Source organism: Oncorhynchus mykiss, chromosome 11, assembly GCF_057628025.1.
Source record: "Oncorhynchus mykiss isolate SJ-2025 chromosome 11, ASM5762802v1, whole genome shotgun sequence".
Taxonomy (NCBI): Eukaryota; Metazoa; Chordata; class Actinopteri; order Salmoniformes; family Salmonidae; genus Oncorhynchus; species Oncorhynchus mykiss.
Window position 1 is genome coordinate 48,724,293 of NC_143032.1, and position 21,425 is coordinate 48,745,717.

Here is a 21,425-nt window from a genome sequence, read left to right on the forward strand (position 1 = left end):
TAGTCATTTAACAGACGCTTCATCCAGACTGATTTACAGTACATTTCCATAGTCATTTAACAGACGCTTCATCCAGACTGATTTACAGTACATTCCCATAGTCATTTAACAGACGCTTCATCCAGACTGATTTACAGTACATTTCCATAGTCATTTAACAGACGCTTCATCCAGACTGATTTACAGTACATTTCCATAGTCATTTAACAGACGCTTCATCCAGACTGATTTACAGTACATTTCCATAGTCATTTAACAGACGCTTCATCCAGACTGATTTACAGTACATTCCCATAGTCATTTAACAGACGCTTCATCCAGACTGATTTACAGTACATTTCCATAGTCATTTAACAGACGCTTCATCCAGACTGATTTACAGTACATTTCCATAGTCATTTAACAGACGCTTCATCCAGACTGATTTACAGTTAGAACGTTCATCTTATGATGACTAGGTGAGACAACCACATATCACAGTTGTAGTTGGTATGTTTTTTACTCAATAAAGAAGTTACCAGCAAGTTAGTTCTAGTAGGAAAAGACAAGGGAAATGATCAATTGTTTTGACTGAGATGTCTTCTTTAACATATTCTTTGAAGAGCGTTTGCCCGAAAATTGATTAACGGTTTTAAAAAAGTAAGGCATAGAGACACATACCAGCTCTACTGGTAATACTGCTACTACCAGAAGTACTGCACCTGTCGACGACACAAGTTGTTCTGCTTCCACGAGCACATCCAATGCTAGCATCAGTAATTCTACATTTGTTGTTAGCCCAGCTAGCATGGACGCTGACAGTTGTGAATCTGAGCTACTGCCCCCTTACCCAGGAAAGCACCAAACAACAGACAGGGACGTTGGACCACCGAAGAGGAGCAAATATGATGAGAACTACATTGATTTGGAGTTCACTTACAGTGCCTTGCGAAAGTATTCGGCCCCCTTGAACTTTGCGACCTTTTGCCACATTTCAGGCTTCAAACATAAAGATATAAAACTGTATTTTTTTGTGAAGAATCAACAACAAGTGGGACACAATCATGAAGTGGAACGACATTTATTGGATATTTCAAACTTTTTTTAACAAATCAAAAACTGAAAAATTGGGCGTGCAAAATTATTCAGCCCCTTTACTTTCAGTGCAGCAAACTCTCTCCAGAAGTTCAGTGAGGATCTCTGAATGATCCAATGTTGACCTAAATGACTAATGATGATAAATACAATCCACCTGTGTGTAATCAAGTCTCTGTATAAATGCACCTGCACTGTGATAGTCTCAGAGGTCCGTTAAAAGCGCAGAGAGCATCATGAAGAACAAGGAACACACCAGGCAGGTCCGAGATACTGTTGTGAAGAAGTTTAAAGCCGGATTTGGATACAAAAAGATTTCCCAAGCTTTAAACATCCCAAGGAGCACTGTGCAAGCGATAATATTGAAATGGAAGGAGTATCAGACCACTGCAAATCTACCAAGACCTGGCCGTCCCTCTAAACTTTCAGTTCATACAAGGAGAAGACTGATCAGAGATGCAGCCAAGAGGCCCATAATCACTCTGGATGAACTGCAGAGATCTACAGCTGAGGTGGGAGACTCTGTCCATAGGACAACAATCAGTCGTATATTGCACAAATCTGGCCTTTATGGAAGAGTGGCAAGAAGAAAGACATTTCTTAAAGATATCCATAAAAAGTGTTGTTTAAAGTTTGCCACAAGCCACCTGGGAGACACACCAAACTTGTGGAAGAAGGTGCTCTGGTCAGATGAAACCAAAATGGAACTTTTTGGCAACAATGCAAAACGTTATGTTTGGCGTAAAAGCAACACAGCTGAACACACCATCCCCACTGTCAAACATGGTGGTGGTAGCATCATGGTTTGGGCCTGCTTTTCTTCAGCAGGGACAGGGAAGATGGTTAAAATTGATGGGAAGATGGATGGAGCCAAATACAGGACCATTCTGGAAGAAAACCTGATGGAGTCTGCAAAAGACCTGAGACTGGGACGGAGATTTGTCTTCCAACAAGACAATGATCCAAAACATAAAGCAAAATCTACAATGGAATGGTTCAAAAATAAACATATCCAGGTGTTAGAATGGCCAAGTCAAAGTCCAGACCTGAATCCAATCGAGAATCTGTGGAAAGAACTGAAAACTGCTGTTCACAAATGCTCTCCATCCAACCTCACTGAGCTCGAGCTGTTTTGCAAGGAGGAATGGGAAAAAAATTCAGTCTCGATGTGCAAAACTGATAGAGACATACCCCAAGCGACTTACAGCTGCAATCGCAGCTACAAAGTATTAACTTAAGGGGGCTGAATAATTTTGCACGCCCAATTTTTCAGTTTTTGATTTGTTAAAAAAGTTTGAAATATCCAATAAATGTCGTTCCACTTCATGATTGTGTCCCACTTGTTGTTGATTCTTCACAAAAAAATACAGTTTTATATCTTTATGTTTGAAGCCTGAAATGTGACAAAAGGTCGCAAAGTTCAACGGGCCGAATACTTTCGCAAGGCACTGTATATTGGGAGTAGTGCCTTTCTTCAGGCACAGTGTGTTATATGTGCAAAGGTACTCACAACTTGATGATTCCTTCACTCTTGCGCAGACATTTAGAAACAAAACATGCCAATTTGAAAAATAAGACAGAAGTTTTTTGAGTGGACAAATGGACTTTGGTGGTCAAGATGTGTTGGTATCTGTACTGATTGTGCAAAAGCCATGACAGGAAGACATAGTGGAGTGGTAAGTAGTTGCGGGTACAAGAAGTTGCTCCCGACGCTACTTGGGTACACTACTTCAGCATCCACCGAGGGGCTCTTGCTGCCAAGGAGAAGCCTTTCAGCTTTAAAGACGTTTTGGACACTACAGTGAAAATGGTTGTTAAAGCAAGGCCCCTGAACTCTTGTGTATTTCCTGCATTATGCAATTATTACCAGTTGATGTTATTCTTTAACAACACAGACTCCAAAACAAATCAGGAGGAGGAAAATAGGTTTATTCAAATAGGATCAAATCTAACGTACCTGGTAGTGACATGGGTCGACCTGTGACAACCTCAAACGGATTCAACCCTGTGTTTTTGTTATGTGTTGCCCGTATACTACATAATACCGTAGTCAGTGCATCTGGCCATGCCATCCCTCCTTTTGACGCAGCTTTCAAAACTCGATTTGTGCATTCTACCTGTCCACTCGATTGAGCAGTTGCCGGTCTATGTTCAGAAGACAAGCTACCTGCTGACACACTTTCCCTGTGAAATGAGTGCCTTGGTCGGAATCTAATTGTTCCCGGGAAGGGAATGATTTCTCGAATCAGAATTTTAGCTGTGTGTTGTGCAATTCCTTTCTTAGTAGGGTAGGCTTCAACCAATCGTGAGAAACGATCAACAACCACCAGCACATCTTTGTGTCCTTTACATTTGGGCAGCGTGATGTAATCACGCTCTAGACGTCTGAAGGGTCCTGGTGGGGCAGGCACTCGCCGTGTCTGTACTTCCACTGGTTCCTTGGTGTTGTTTTCCATGCAAATGTTGCAATTCGCCACAACAGCCCCACTTATGTGTTCACCTTATTTGTTGGATATGTAACAATTATTTACCTACATACACAGTGAGATATTTCTGTCCTGCTAATGCTGAGTTGTATGGTGTCCACTCTAGCTCACTGCAGCCAGTCTGGGTGTTGAGGACATGGGTTCTACTAGAGATAGCTTGAAGCTGACAATTGATTGAAGTTGATGATAACCTAAAAGATGGCTTTCCAGTGACAGGATGTAGGGTGGTTGTAACTGGGGTAGAGAGGAGTAGAACAACGCCTCAGTGTCTCATCTTCCTGGCATCTGGGAAACTAAGTAAAACACCATCCTGTGTAGATAACCAGGGTGGCTTATGGGAAGGTTAGAAATTACTGACTAAGCAATCATGTTATCAGCTATATATGAACTGTGCATTGTCTGTATGATTCAGACTCTCAGCCTAACAGTCAGTCAAGACTGGTGGGCTGATGGTCTAATTATTGCAATAATTAAACCACATTAAATAAAGATTATTGTTTGAAGAAATGACCCAAGTCTCTGTCAGTACCGAATTTCCACGACAGTTTTCCTCCACAGCATCCATCAAACTCTGCTGCTGAGCCGGAGAGAGCTTCTTAAATGTCTGCATCAGCATTGTGTCATTGGGGCTGTTGTCAGGATTCCATTTTCCCAACCATCATGCATGGATTGCATCAGCTGATGAGTAATTGCCCCATTTTTGGAGGACTGGAGTGTATCTTCATCTTCCATGTCAGGTAACCCACTGTGTCTAACCACCTCTGCTCTAAACCTTTCTTCAAATTCAACAAACGCTTCTTTCGGTTTTTGAACACATTTGGTTATCTCTCCCCAATTGGTGGTTTCTTTGGTCAGACCCTTAAGGAAAACATGTATGGCTCTCCGTCCATCGGCCACCATCCACAGCTCTTTAAACCTTTTCTTCAAGTATACCATGTTCACGGTTGTTCCAAACAAAGTAACTGTAACCCATCATAAGGATGTAGATTGTAGAGATTCTTGTAACGCTTCAAATGGTCCCACGTTTTCATACCCACTTCTCGGGGATGTTTCAAGGTTTTCAACCATTCATCCAACTGTTTTGGAGATGCTGATTTATGTGTGATTACTGTCACAGGTGGGTTTGTCTTTGCCACCTTTAACAGCCAGTGTTTTGGTTGGCCCAAGACATCGTTCATCACCGCTGTCAGTATCTGTTGACTCAAAGCCAGGCAGTGCTGACCAGATGCTTGAAACCCGATCATCCTTGCGCAACTCAGCCTGAGGGTGGATTGAAGGAACAAAGGGTCCTCCACATGTTGGAGCCAAGTCTGGTTTTACAACCCTTGCATGTAATTGTATGATTTTTTTGGTGTGCAAATGAACTCAAGCTTACGGACAATGTCAAATGTGATAAAGCGAAACACCTGAGTGAGTAGGGTGTGAATCTCTTCTTTCAAGGTCTTGATTTGTCCACCAAGAGCTTTCAAACTTTATTTATCTCTCTGCAATGTCCTGTCATGATTCTCCTCAAAGATTTTCTCCTCCCTTTTTCTTACTTCGGATAATACAGTTAAAGACCATCGTGTCTTCGTCAAGGAATTAGACGTTCTCTGTATTTTTCAGGCAGATTCCATGTCAGACACACAGTCAGACAGATTCCATGTTCCATCTTTGTCAACAATGACGGAATATTTATTTATTATCTCTTGCCTACACTTCTCTACTTTGAAATGGTTCTTCATATCACCAGAGAGTGAATTTTAAATATTTGTCATGCTCACATCTGGAGGAGCTGTTCCGCCCCTTTCCAGATTGATATTCTCACGTAACAATGGCATTATATTAACTTCAAACGTTGTATAGTATATGTCTCTATGTTTAGATATTTATCTAACCTCAAAATATATCCTCTTTTTTGAGGACTCAAACCTCTTCTAGAACACAAATTGTTTCTGTAGGGCCTGGCTACCCATAAAACCTGTGTTCACTTCAAAAAGCTTGTTGAAGGCTTACATTAACCACACGTCTAAAAAATTGCTACTCAACTAGCAACTCACTTCTACGCAACAAGAAGGTTTCACAACAAGAAAGGACTCTAACCTTTTAATAGGGGACTTGAACCCCTATAATAGAGAACAAACAAAACAGAGGACTCCAACCTTATACATCACTGGATTTAACAAAAGGACTCAAACCTTATATAGAGGACTCAAACCCCTATACATCACAGATACCTATCACTCATTGCATGCACTTATTTGAACCTGATTAGGTTTATTTAAAATGATGTTGGTCTAGACTCACCCAGCAATTATGCCATCAATGAGGAGATTAAGAATTGACTCCCAAAAGTGGGTTGTGGGGCAGCCTTCTCTCTTTCCTCTGGATCAACACACAGTTGATAGGTTTTTCTTGTTGTTGTTCAGACCAATCAATCCGGGTCATGGCACGAAATGTTACCAGTTGATGTTATTCTTTAATAACACAGACCCCAAAACAAATCAGGAGGAGGAAAATAGGTTTATTCAAATAGGACAAATAATTTACTGACCATCATTTTCACTTGTCTGACCGCTTGCATGATGACGAGTTTCTCACACCACTGGTCTATCTGGGTGATGTTTTTTCTCACCTGAATGATCTGAATCAAGGATTACAGGGACTCTCCGCAGCTACAGTATATTCAATGTGCGGGACAAAATTAAGGCTATGATTAAGAAGTTGGAGCTCTACTCTATCTGCATTAACAAGGACAACACACAGGTCTTTCCATCATTGTATGATTTTTTTGTGTGCAAATTAACTCAAGCTTACGGACAATGTCAAATGTGATAAAGTGAAGCACCTGAGTGAGTTGGCTGTGCAATTAACTTTCCGGAAACAGATGACAGAAACAACTGGATTCATTATCCCTTTCATGCCCTGCCACCAGTCTACTTAGTACCTACGTGAGAGTGGATTCTCGGCCCTCACTAGCATGAAAACTAAATACAGGCACAGACTGTGTGTGGAAAATGATTTAAGACTGAGACTCTCTCCAAAACAAACCAACATTGCAGAGTTATGTGCATCCTTCCAAGCACACCCGTCTCATTAACCTGTGGTGAGTTATTCACAATTTTCAATGAACAAATAAGGTTTTATATGTAAGATGGTTAAATAAAGAGCAAAATTATTGATTATTATTATATTATTATTTGTGCCCTGGTCCTATAAGAGCTCTTTGTCACTTCCCACGAGCCGGGTTGTGACAAAAACTCCCTCATTCTTATGTTTAATAAATTTATTGTATAGTGTGTGTGTGGCAGGTTTACAATGATGGCAAAGAACAATATTTGAGAGTGCGCTGACCCTGGTGCTAGAGGGGGTATGCAGTTGGAGTTTGAATGTTTGAAGGGGTACGGGACTATAAAAAGTTTAGGAACCACTGTTATAGAGCATGAACCTGCAAGAGCAAGTCACTGCTTTAATGTTTGCAGAGAACGACAGGTGGTTTTCCAGGGTCACGCCAAGGCTCTTTGCACTCTGGGAAGGGGACATTATGGAGTTGAGGAATAGCAGCTCCTTCTTGTCGACGTTGAGCTTGAGGTGGTGGGCCGACATCCAAGCTGAGATGTCTGCCAGGCATGCAGAGATCCGTGTTGCCACCTGGGTGTCAGAAGGGGGGAGGAGAAAAAAGGTTGAAGGTCATCCGCATAGCAATCTTAGGAGAGACCATGTGAGGATATAATGGAGTGAAGTGACTTGGTGTAGAGAAAAAGGAGAGCAGTCTCGGTTGAATGACTCATCTTGAAGCCAGACTGGTTAGGGTCACAGAGATCGCTCTGAGAGAGAACAAGAGAGTTGGTCAGAGACAGCACGCTCAAGTGTTTTATAAAGAAAAGAAAGAAGGGGTACTGGTGTGTAGTCTTTGACGTCAGAGTCAAGTGATGGTTTCTTGAGGAGCAGCTGGCCATCTTGAAGTCAGAGGGGACGCAGCCAGTGGTCAGGGTTGAGTTGATGAGGGAAGTGTGAAATGCGAGTAGGTCTCTAGATATTGTCTGGAGAATGGAGGAGGGGATGGGGTAGAGGGGGCAGGTTGTCGGGCGGCCGGACATCGCTAGTCACAGGATTTCATCTGGAGAGAGACGAGAGAAAAAGGTGATAGGCGTATGGTAGTTCTGTGTGAGTGGGACCAGTGGACTCGATAGGCTGAGTAAATGAGGTGAGGATGTCGTCAACCTTTTTTTTAAAGTGGTTAACAAAGTTGTGCGCAGAGAAGGATGAAGGAGGGGGAGGAGGATTAAGATGGCGATAGATGACAACAATGTTAAGCTTGAGTGAACAAGTGACAGTGACAGCATGGAATTCTAATTAGGACAGGTTGGTAGCTCACCACTCCAACCACTAGGCTACCCTGCCGCCCCAGATGCTCTTTGACAATGAGAGAACACGTAGTCAGATGAAGAGAGAGCAGCTGGAGTAACAGTGTTCTCTGGGGTAATCCATGTCTCCATCAGGGGTGCTAGATAAGGTAGGCTACTTAGCCCAACTAGCCAAGTACTCTACTAGCCAAGTGCTCTACCGCCATCTACCACCCTCAGAATTACAGTTCAACATTTCACCACAAGATGGAGTAATAATAAAAGGAGAGGCTACTGACCGTGTGTCTAAAACAAATAGAAGTGGAAACTCCTTTTTATACAAACACATCAAGCGACATCATTTTGGTTCACCAATGAACCAATACTATCCCTGTGACATATTTCATTCATTCTAATCAATTTTAAAGGATGTTGTGTGCCCACTCTGCAACCTGAAGGCATATGGGATATATGTGGACTTGGATATCCTCACTAGACAGACTAGACTTGAGGTTTGTTGGCTCTCCCAGATTCTATTCACACCACTATATTTGTCCACAGCTTTTTGAACGATTCCTGACCATCACAAAGTTATTCAAGCTTAGAATACACCAAATGGTTCTTATGATTCGTATTGCTTTTTATAGTGCCCCAGGAAAATGGTGGATTATTTTCCAGTGAGCCCAGATCAATGTCTATAAAAAGCAATATAGATTTATCCAACAGTATATGATGCCATTTACCCCCAGAGATGGAAGCTGTAAGACCAGGACACCAGATCTACTGATGAGCTCAATTCGCTCTGCTAATATGTTTCAGGGGGTTGCTTAGCAAAATATCTTATTGGTGAGGGAAAGCTTCCGTGTGTTTGTAACCAAATTTGCTGCAGGACAGGGCCCAGTTATTAGAATGCTTAATTATTATGGAAATTAATGGTTCATGATACGCTCCTGACTTTACAGAAGAAGGCCATGTGAAGAATATGGTACCTGTTTGGACAAATTCAGGCTATTCAGTATTTAATAGGTTACATTATGCCTAAATGGCACTGTCTCTTTGATGAGTTAGACAATCCAAAAATAAAATGTAAAAAATCTCGGCAAACGTATAAAATAGTCACTTTATTCTTCACAGGTATCAGTTTTATTTTGTGCTTCTGGGAAGAGTCTGTGGACCCGAGGAGGAAGAATCGAATTTAGTGATTGCTGTAGCTTTAAGAGGTGTGAGTAAAGCCTCAAGCAGTGCTCTCCGGTTCGATATAGTCACATAGAGCTGATGGTCTCTGTGTGAAGGAGCTACGCAAAGGGGACCCGATTCCATGCCAACAACAACAACAGCAGCAGCAGCAATGGCAGGTAAGAGAAAACACGACCGTTTAAAACATAACCAAATGATGTGTATATCATGTGCTGAAGATGTAGACGTATGGTAAAATAAATGACATGACACCTTTTCTGATATGTTTTAGAAGCAGAGATGCGTCAGAGGCTACTGTGCACCGTCAAGAAGGAGGTGGGTGTTACCTGACAGCCTGCAACAATGATCGAATCAGAAAAACGAACTATTTGGTTATGAGTTAACTTTCTACATTGCTAAAATAGGCCCGCTCTGACTAGATTGGCTATGTTTGTTTGTGTTTATTTTTCAGTAACTTCAGTTACTTTTACAGTAACTATTCACATTTTCGTTTTGTGAGTACAGATTAGCCTACATACATTAATAGCTGGTAAAATAGCACTACATCCACTCATGTGTATTTGCTATCCATCATTGCAAATAAGATGAACATTGGGACAAGGTGTAATATCTATTTCAAAGTCGACCATGTTCTTAGAAATAATGAAGTGTTTAATTAGGGGTTTAGGGTAGGCTATATAGTATAAATAATATTTTTATAGGGTGCAGTCATGGAACTCTAGCCTATAGGGTCCAGTCATGGAACTCTAGCCTATAGGGTCCAGTCATGGAACTCTAGGCTATAGGGTCCAGTCATGGAACTCTAGCCTATAGGGTCCAGTCATGGAACTCTAGGCTATAGGGTCCAGTCATGGAACTCTAGCCTATAGGGTCCAGTCATGGAACTCTAGGCTATAGGGTCCAGTCATGGAACTCTAGCCTATAGGGTCCAGTCATGGAACTCTAGGCTATAGGGTCCAGTCATGGAACTCTAGCCTATAGGGTCCAGTCATGGAACTCTAGGATATAGGGGCCATTTATTATTTGAGCCTTCATCAACAGATTGGCCCAAACTCATATGAGTTTTTGTGAAACATAAGGGAAATTGGCTGTTGTTAAACCCATTTATTGTTAATGTTTAACATCAAGTAGAATGCGTTATAATGCAGTCATTCAAGACTCTTAAGCCACGTTCTAATGTCGTAGTGACATCTAATTATGTTACTAACTAAATAAGCTATAGGTATGTTCAATCAATCCATTGAAGAGTTGTTGCATAGAAATCCATGTCATCTTAAAGGTATAGTGCATTTATTTTGCGTGGAAGCTATAGTTTATTTTTTGACATCCCAAACACGGCTCTTTACCCATGGTTTTGAATGCAATGCTAACTGACACAATCTGTGTTTACTAGTATTACTACCTTCTTCAAAAATATCTAGACAAGATATTCTGGAAATTAAAAAATGGAGGAAACAGCAACACCCTAGAGAAGTCTAAAATAAGCTAAAACTGCAACAACAACAAAAATGATTATCACTTCAATAATAAGTGTTTCTCCTACAGTATTTCTATTCTCATCACCGGCATCTTCTTCATCAAATCATTTCAATCTTTCCCAGATGTCTTTAGGTCAGATTGTTAAGCACCACTAACTTGGTGTAGTAGGCCGATAGTGGATCAGAGAAACACGTTTACTTTCCTCTCCTGTCTTCAGGGGTTCTTTGAGATGTGATTAGTCGGTTTTGTCTATTTATCAGAGGACTTACTCTATCTTTATTGGTGTCATAAAAGGGCGAGACCCGTGTGTCACGCAAACAAAGACATCAAATCAAGTCTGTGTCTGAATGAAGGAGAGATTTCAACTCCCGTCGCTTACTCCTGATCTTCATAAAGGCCTGTCACCAGCCTTATCAGTAGAGCACATACCCACCTGGTGATTAAAAACCTGCCTGTCTTGAGAGGCCCTACTGAGATTCGCTTCCCCCAAGATCCCACGTTCGTTTCAGCTCCTCAGTGCTCAGCGCTTAAACTGCAGTGGAGCAGAGTGATACAGTGATACAATATGATTATTATTAATATGAAAAAGCACAGACGCCTCTGACCTTGACCTTTGACCTTGAGCACCCGAGGAGGTTGCTGAAAGCAAATGGAACTTGAATCACTAAAAGTGAGCTGTTTTTTTGTTTTCCATTTCAATTCAAATAGTAGCTATAGAAGACAGGCAGTGGCCAGCTGTTGAGCTTTTAGCATCATGAACGTTCAGCTACTAGGCTACATGCATCAGAAGAAAAAATGGAATAGAAAGTAGTCTATGTAGACTTTGTTCTACAAGTCAAGTGTAGTGCGATGTCTGTAATCTGCCTTTGAGTCACAGCCTTAACTAGCTAGCTACATTGGTAACACTATATATTAAGGTCCCTTAATGAATTATTTATAAACAGTAATGTAAAGAGTTTACTTACCATTTATGAATCATTATTCCTACATTTACATCCATTTTTCATTTTCCATTGGTTTTGTCTTGTCTTCCTTCACACCTGATTTCATCAATTACATGTTAATCCCATTCAATTACATGTTGTGTATTTAACCCTCTGTTTCCCCTCATGTCCTTGTCGGGGATTGTTTGGTTTGTATGTGATGTGCTATTTAGTGTTGGGTTTTGTACCCACTTTGTTATTTTGTACATTTGTACATTTTGTACATTGTTGTTTTGGAGTTTTGTCAGCATTTATTAAACAACTCCGTTTGTACCAAGTTCGTTCTCCTGCGCCTGACTTCCCTGCCACCAACACGCACCCCTTACACCTAGCTTTGGGGTGAGTTGCTGCCGGATGCTTTAGCATTAGCTAGCCTAGCAAGCTGACAAAAAAGGCAGCTTAGTTAAAATTGTCTTTATATAACTTCTAAGAATATTTTCGACTTTAAAATGTATTTTACACCTTGTCCCAATGTTCATCTTATTTGCAATGATGGATAGCAAATACACATGAGTGGATGTAGTGCTATTTTACCAGCTATTAAAGTCTGTAGGCTAATCTGTACTCACAAAAATGAAAATGTGAATAATGCTGAAAAAGGCAGTTCAATTAAAATAGTGTTTATAAATGCGTAAATGACATTTTACAAATGTAGGAACAATTATCAACAAATGGGAAGTAACCTCTTTATCGATGGTTTATTAAGTGACCTTAATAAAAAGTGTTACCACTACATCGGCTAACCTTTTTACAAGTAGCAAGCTGCCAAACTAATTATATCACCCACAAATGAGATCTATGTGCAGCACCAGTCTGGATCCGATCGTGAACGTACGCCTGGACATGATTTGTTGCACTCTACGCTCTGTTTGTATTAGTTTGTTCTTTCTCTCCTGTGTTAGCTTGGATACAGCTTGTCTAATGACGTGGCAGTGAATGCTTGAATGTTCTCCCTCTCCAACTGGCTACGTGCCACTTTGTACAATGTATACCTGGGTCTAGGCCAGAACATTATGCTTGTGGGGTTCAGTGAAGGAAGCATGTGAATAGCCTATACCGGACGTATCTGGGGCTCTCGCTCTCTTTCCCTCGCTCTCCCTCCCCCTCCCCCTCTCCTACACACACACACCTGTGTTTACATAAGGTGAGAGGAGGAGTAGGGCACAGTGGGCAACAGCTCACCTTTCATTTGCTTTTCTGTATCAGACACCTTTTTTTGCCTGGCTTCTTACTTAGGATAAGGTTTCAGCAAGGTCGGAACCAACATATCGCATAATTATGATGCCCAGTCTCAGGGAAACCTCTCGCTGTGTCTCCAGGCTAATAGATATTTTTCATGGTCTCAAATCACACATGAATGGAAGACATTGTAGACAATCATATTATTACCTGGGTGCACAGAGACGCATCACAAATAACAGGAAAGGAAAGCCTCTGTTGTCATTGATGAGGTGGTAATGACTGTGTTATCAAGCTTTGTGAATAAATGGTGGTTATTGCTATTCTTGGCAACTGAATTACATACTACAAATGATAATTATGAAGGAGTAACATTTTGAAACGTACCCAACAATGCATCCATTTGTGATTATGAAATGCTGTGTTCAAACTGTCCATATTTAGCAAAAGGAGACTGACAATAGCAAGGGAAATCGTTGAGGCCTTACAAGGTTCTTTGTTTGCTTCCAGTAGTAGGGAACTGACTTCAAGACATTTTGCAATAGGGTGTTTTGAATATTGAACTACCTTTTTTAACCAAGGCATTTCAATGTGAATTCATCTTGCCTCAAGTCTGTCACTTCTCAGTATTTGATTTTGGTGTATGAGTCATTCACTCTAATAATGCACAGTAGGAACTGTGAACAGATGATTTTAGCCAACGGCTTGGCTTATATAATTGCGCTAGTTGTTTTTCACTGTAACAGCCCATGGGGATGGGGAAAGGTGTATGGGCCTTAGTCTGTCTTCCCTCTTTTTCTGATTGTGGCTGTGTAGCAGGAGTTAATGGGAAGACTGTGTAAATCGACTCTATCCAAGCACCCTTATGCAGTAGTGGAGGGTTGCCAGGTTTGATGAGATTTTATCCTCACTGTGACAGCAGAGATGAAGAGTAATACTTGAAAGAGAATGACACCAGCACTTGCTGTTGCAGAACACGACAGTAAAGATTCATATTGTGCATGGAAGTGATCTTGTTCTTTGGGCAATTAACAAGTTACCTATTAGCTGTCAAAAGTATTACTGCTCATAGGGGGCACCAAATATATTTAGCCTAAACAAGAGAAATGGAAGAGAAGTGTACTCTAGCGTCAAAAGTGCAAATAAGGTTAAAAGTTTTTGGGAACTAGATTAATATACACAGTTTCAAGGGGACAACATATTTATTGTTATAGAATTATGAAATTAAACACAGTCAGTATTACATGCTGATCAGACAGGACACGTTGCGTGCACGCGTGTCCACGTGATTCAATTATTGCACCCACACTGCTCGCGTGCGCCAAAGAGCGTCTGCGTTGCCAAGGGCTAAAATAGAAGTCCTTTGTATTTCTGACGCAGATCGCGCTGCAAGTCCTGCCTCTCCCTTCTCCTCATTGGTTTATAGAAGCAGATACCCACATGCCATCTCCTCACTGGTTATACCCACGTGGGTGATTGAAAGACAAAGTGTTTTGCCGGTTGTCGTGGTAATACTATGGTGTAGATGCCAATCACCATATAAGTTCAAATATGAAAAAGCCTGGAAGGAGGAGAGATGACTAGAAACGATTCGGTTGGCCGTTTTATGTGTGGATTAATTGTCAGAGTAGAGGACCTTGTGCATTTCAGGTAAAATAACAACTCAATGTTTATATCCAAGGACAAATTAGCTAGCAACAGCAAGCTAGCTAAATAGGACAAATTAGCTAGCAAGTGCAAGCTAACTAGCTAAATTGCCATACATGTTTAATGCTTTTCGACCTGTCCCCAAATTAATGTCATTGGTTCAGTTTGTTTTAATATTTTAACCTGCGTGTTGTGATCGCGTTTGGTGTAGGGGGACAAAATACATTTATGCACGATAGAGCACGATGGCGCACGCACACAGCCAGTTTGGGTTCTGTGTTAGAGGTCGAACAATTACGATTTTTCAGTGCCGATACCGATTATTGGAGGACCAAATAAAGCTGATGCCAATTTTATACATATATTTATAGATTTTTTAATAATGACAATACTGAATTAACACTTATTTTTAATTAATATAAAACATCAATAAAATCAATGTAGCCTCAAATAAATAATGAAACATGTTCTATTTGGTTTAAATAATGCAAAAACAAAGTGTTGGAGAAGAAAGTAAAAGTGCAATATGTGCCATGTAAAAAAGCTAACGTTTAAGCTCCTTGCTCAGAACATGAGAACATATGAAAGCTGGTGGTTCCTTTTAACATGAGTCTTCAATTTTCCCAGGTAAGAAGTTTTAGGTTGTAGTTATTATAGAAATTATAGGACTATTTCTCTCTATACCATTTGTATTTCATATACCTTTGACTATTGGATGTTCTTATTGGCATTATAGTATTGCCAGTGTAACAGTATAGCTTCCGTCCCTCTCCTCGCCCCTAACTGGCTCGAACCAGGAACACATCGACAACAGCCACCCTCGAAGCATCGTTACCCATCGCTCCACAAAAGCCGCGGCCCTTGCAGTGCAAGGGGAACAACTACTTCAAGGTCTCAGACCGAGTGACGTCACCGATTGAAACGCTGTTAGCACACACCCCGCTAACTAGCTCGCCATTTCACATCAGTTACACCAGCCTAATCTCGGAAGTTGATAGGCTTGAAGTCATAAACAGCTGCTGGCAAACGCACGAAAGTGCAGTTTGAATGAATGCTTACGAGCCTGCTGCAGCCTACCACCGCTCAGTCAGACTGCTCTATCAAATATCAAATCATAGACTTAATTATAACATAATAACGCACAGAAATACGAGCCTTAGGTGATTAATATGGTCAAATCCGGAAACTATCATTTAGAAAACAAAACGTTTATTCTTTCAGTGAAATACGGAACCCTTCTGTATTTTATCTAACGGGTGGCATCCCTAAGTCTAAATATTGCTGTTACATTGCACAACCTTCAATGTTATGTCATAATTATGTGCAATTCTGGGAAATTAATTACGGTCTTTGTTATGAATAAATGGTCTTCACACAGTTCGCAGCGAGCCAGGCGGCCCAAACTGCTGCATATACCCTGACTCTGTTTGCACGGAACACAAGAGAAGTGACACAATTTCCCTAGTTAAAAGAAATTCATGTTAGCAGGCAATCTTAACTAAATATGCAGGTTTAAAAACATATAGTTGTGTATTGATTTTAAGAAAGGCATTGATGTTTATGGTTTGGTACACATTGGTGCAACGACAGTGTTTTTTTCGCGAATGCGCTTGTTAAATCATCACCCGTTTGGCGAAGTAGGCTGTGATTCGATGAGAAATTAACAGGCACCGCATCAATTGTATGCAACGCAGAACAAGCTAGATAAACTAGTAATATCATCAACCATGTGTAGTTAACTAGTGATTATGTTAAGATTGATTGTTTTTTACCTGCTAGCTAGCAACTTACCTTGGCTTCTTGCTGCACTTACGTAACAGGTAGTCAGCCTGCCACGCAGTCTCCTTGTGGAGTGCAATGTAATTGGCCACAATCGGTGTCCAAAAATGCCGATCACTGATTGTTATGAAAACTTGAAATCGGCCCTAATTAATCGGCCATTCCGATTAATTGGTCGACCTTTAGTCAGTATACCTCCATCTAACTGGTTCCTATGCTGATGAAGGGAAATGCGAACCAATGATCATGCATAATACCAGTTATCTGTTTTTCTCATTGATAAATGGGCTTGTTGACGTTCTCTGTCACTGTTGCCTCAGTCCCCACCAGCTACAGTATCTCTCAGATAGCTGGTGGGGACTGAGGCAACAGAATGACACGTGCCGTCGCCATAGAAACCTGCAGGTCGTCTGCTAATACCAGTTAGATTCTGTGATGACTGAATAGGATCATATCATCAATGAACAAGACATTATAGCTACATGCATACAGCATTATTAAAGCTTAATGAATGTATTTCATAGCATGTTGGTATCCATAAATAATAGATGATTAATAGAGGAAGCAGATTCTGCTTGATAACGTGATGTTATAAAGAAATATGTTTTACACTGAACGAAAATATAAACGTAACGTGTACAGTGTAGGTGTTGTTCACATGTTTCATGAGCTGAAGTAAAAGATCCCAGAAATGTTCCATATGCATAAAAAGCTTATTTCTTTCAAATGCCAAGATAATCCATCCACCTGGCAGGTGTAGCATATCAAAATGCAGATTAAACTGCATGATCATTACACAGGTGCACCTTGTACTGGGGACAATAAAAGGCCACTCTAAAATGTGCTGTTTTGTCACACAACACAATGCCACAGATGTCTCAAGTTTTGAGGGAGCGTGCAATTGGCGTGCTGAATGCAGAAATGTCCACCCGAGCTTTTGCCAAATAACTGAATATTAATTTATCTACCATAAACCGCTTCCAACCCCATTAGAGAATGTGGCATTACGTCCTACCTGCCTCCCAACCGCAGACCATGTGTATTGCGTCATGTTTGTGAGTGGATGTCAATGTTGTGAACAGAGTAACCCCATGGTGGCGGTGTGCTTATGGAATGGGTAGGCATAATCTACGGACAACGAACACAATTGTATTTTATCGATGGCAATTTTAATAAACAGAGATACCTTGACGAGATCCTGAGGCCCATTGAGAGGCCCAACAGATGCATGTCGTTATTCCCAGTCATATGAAATCCATAGATTAGGGCCTAATGAATATATTTCAATTGACTGATTTTCTTATGCAAACTGTAACTCTGTAAAATCTTTGAAATTGTTGCATGTTGCGTTTATATTTTTTCTCAGTATACTGTACATTACAACGTAGGTCTAGATTTGACATTTAATGTCCAGTTAGAGCTGACATTTGAGAGTGGAAGGAAGAGTTTGAGGCTGTGCAGGCTGTGAACCTTTTGTAGTAAGACGCAAGTTAGAGAAACAAGAGTAAGCCTTCATTTAAATACATCACAACATGTATTCCCATTGGTGAGAAGAGAGCAAGGTAATTATTGCCCAGGTATGCCCATAGGTTGTTTAGCATGCGTGATAAAGTTGCATTATTCAGCTGCTGTTCATTGGCCATAGAGTAATATGTGACTGACATTCTACACGTGGCTAAGGACTTGAGCATGTCAACATCAGATATTACTATATACCGGTATTGATGCACGGACTGGTTTGGGTTTTTGCTTTACCTTCTATAATGGTATTTTAATGTTTGGTTTGTTAAATGTGATATGCCGTGTGTAACGTCCATTTTTATAGTTTACTCCGCCACTTGAGTCATCTCTCTCTCTCTCTCTCTCTCTCTCTCTCTCTCTCTCCATGTTGCTTTCCACACAGATCTAGCCCCGCCCCCTGTCACTCAAGGAGAGCATTTGTTGACCATGAGACATTTGAGTTCAGTCTGCATGGTTAATGCAGCACATGCAACAATGTTGATGACAACGATGCTGTTTCAACTTTGCGTCTTAATATAAATCCACAAGCATTCTATAATTACACTATTAGTTTCAGCTAGTTTGTATTTTCTTAGAAAGTTGTGGCTAAGCCGTGTTAGCCGCTAATGCTGATCGCTAGCTAGCTAGGCAAACATAGCTATACAATCTAATAACAGTGATGGTGTAGGCCTAAATCAGCATGTTGTTTGTGCAACAGTTCTAAATCAAAGAGGAATAGGCAAAGCATGAATATGTGTCCTACATGAAGGTGCTAAGAGAATGCATTTAATGTAGCCAAAGATAGGGCTCCCTAGGAAACACTGACCAAGACTTTGGTTCCAATTACCCTGTCACAATAACTCCTCCCTGGCATTTTAATTAATTGTCATGACAAACAACACATTATTCAAAGTGCCCAATATTATCATCTAACTAGTTAAATAAAGGTTACATTTTAAAAAAAATGAATTCGAATATTCACTAATTTCCCATGATTCTAACAGTTCACCTCATTGTTTTGATCTAAGTTGTAATTGCAACATGTAGTTAAAAATAAATCCTGGATTTTTTTGCCCTTATCATACAGCCTTATGTGTCCGTGTGGAAATGATCTCAAATGAGTGCAGAAGTTCATGCAAATGCTGAAAGTTATTTTTGGTTGAAGTTTAATTGAACAGTATAATACAATCAGAATGGAGAGGGACCCATTGAAATCACATAGAAGGTATGTGTTGCCACCCTAGGGTCACACACTACTCATAGAAAATGTGTAACTTTTATTATTTAAAAACATAAAATACCGTCAAAACAATTTCAAATGTGTGTGCACATGGAGAGGAAACAATGTGAATATGTTATTATTTTGACCTTTATTTAACTAAGCAAGTCAGTTAAGAACAAATTCTTATTTACAATGACGGCCTAAGAACAGTGGGTTCTGCCTTGTTCAGGGGCAGAAGTACAGATTTTTACCTTGTCAGCTCGGGGATTTGATCTAGCAACCTTTTGGTTACTAGCCCAACGCTCTAACCACTAGGCTATCTGCCGCCCCATAACCGACCGTCATGCGATCGCCATTTTTGGACACAAATGCAAGCCATTTAGACCGCCTTACCGATTGAACCAACATGATCTAGATCTCAATCGAGGACAGGCGATCTGAATGAACAACAAATACCAAATTAAAGAATAAACATTTTGTTACAATTGTTTGGGGAGGGGCCTCATCTCCGAGGGATGATCCTCGGAGTCAGATGTTGTGATGCTGGTAGCCCTGTGCGGGGCAGCTGGCATCGAAACACCCCCAGAAAGAATGTGAGTTACTCACCAGGGAGAAGGGACAAACCATGCAACATTTTAACCAGGGAGATGGGACACGTCCCAAGCAACGACTGGATCTAGAAATTGGAAACAAATGTATTAATTATATGGAAAAGATATCCATGCAAAGAATGAGTGCCAGAATTGAACATCTGCTGATGTGTTTAGATGAAATGCAGGTCTGCTTGTACATAGAACCTAACCAAATGCTATGTAGATGCAAGTAGAACCTAACCATGTATGTGGTAATGTGATTTGAATAGATAAATTAATTATGATGACGCATGGCCTGCTGAGCACCAGAATCTTAGTTTCAAATGCTGCATCTACTTCTACGTAGAAACCGACTGAATGCTACGTCTGCTCGTACCTAGAATCGAACCACACATGCTGTAATGCGAGGAGGTAGGGACACATGTCAATGCAGGCCTGTAGAGTGCCTAACATTGTTCAATTTGAGAATGTGTAATAATGAATAACCACCTTTTCATTTACTATCACAATAATCACAAATGTTTGTAATTGGATACTCAACAACTGTGGCTACGGAATAAGAATTATATGAACGAAGCAGTAATGAATGACCAACAACTCTATATACATGACTAATTATTATTCACATGAAATGACAAACTATCCAATAACTATAATTTGAGGTATCGTGGAGCCATTATGAAGTTGATTGATTGAGCCTAACAAATGAAAGGTAGGCAGAGGACAACCAATCAACCTACAGTAAAGTGTTGGAGAGTGAGGGTACATAGTCTACACCAGGTATCATTTTTCTTGAGTGTATGGTCAGGGGTCCGGAACAGAATTACAAATAATTTATAGACTGCCGAAACATATAAACTCAGCAGAAAAATAAACGTCCCTTTTTCAGGACCCTGTCTTTCAAAGATAATTCGTAAAAAATGCAATAAAGTGGTGACTGTGGGACCAGCCGTTGTTAGCTGGGTAGGATGTGATTAGGGTTCTTAGAGCGTATGTAATAAAAACACATAGGAGAGTGATGAGCCCTACGTGCAGCCAATTTATCCAGCTATACTAATTGTGATGTAAAAATAACTTTAAGACGCTGAAGAAGTTAATAATAATGCAACGTTGAAGAGAATAGCTATGAATTAGCGGGATCATGATGTTAGCTCACCCTTTTGAAAATGAAAGTACTAGAGTTCGTAATGCTTCCAAATACGATTTCACAAAATCGTCAACTAAATAGAGTCTTCGAAATCCAAATTAGTTGAATGAGTACTCAAGTAATCTTGAAGCTTGGAGCACTGGCCCCAGATATGGAAGGAAGTACGCCTTGTGCTGCAACTACTTTGGCGATTAACTACGAGACTGTGCTTCAAAGACGAGAGACATGATGTTCAGCAGTAACCTGTTTAGTGACGAGAGCTTGTGATAGAAGTTGGCCGCCAGGCCCAATTTGCGTACATAAATTATCAGTGGCATGACCGTGTGACAAACAATAAGCTATGATCACGCTAGTTACTTTGACATTGTATGGTGTAGACTGATAGCCGACCTGTCTATGCATGGTGTTTGGAAGATTCCCAAAGGTTGGAAAGCAGCATCGGTCATCCCCCTCTTCAAAGGGGGGGGACACTCTTGACCCAAACTGCTACATACCTATATCTATCTTACCCTGCCTTTCTAAGGTCTTCGAAAGCCAAGTTAACAAACAGATTACCGACCATTTCGAATCCCACCGTACCTTCTCCGCTATGCAATCTGGTTTCAGAGCTGGTCATGGGTGCACCTCAGCCACGCTCAAGGTCCTAAATGATATCATAACCGCCATCGATAAGAAATAATACTGTGCAGCCGTTTTCATCGACCTGGCTAAGGCTTTCGACTCTGTCAATCACCACATCTTTATTGGCAGACTCAACAGCCTTGGTTTCTCAAATAATTGCCTCGCCTGGTTCACCAACTACTTCTCCGATAGA

At 40.7% G+C, this 21,425-nt stretch overlaps 1 protein-coding gene across 1 annotated transcript in view; it reads left to right on the top strand.

Annotated features, from left to right (window-relative positions):
* Positions 1-9,125: 9,125 nt before the first annotated feature.
* Positions 9,126-21,425, top strand: part of LOC110535772 (small G protein signaling modulator 1) — an 82,806-nt gene continuing 70,506 nt past the window's right edge. Inside the window, exons 1-2 of the mRNA XM_021621022.3 lie at positions 9,126-9,240; positions 9,354-9,397. Of these exons, the coding sequence (XP_021476697.3) occupies positions 9,204-9,240; positions 9,354-9,397 (81 nt within the window). The 5' untranslated portion in view covers positions 9,126-9,203. The remainder of the gene's footprint in view (positions 9,241-9,353; positions 9,398-21,425) is intronic.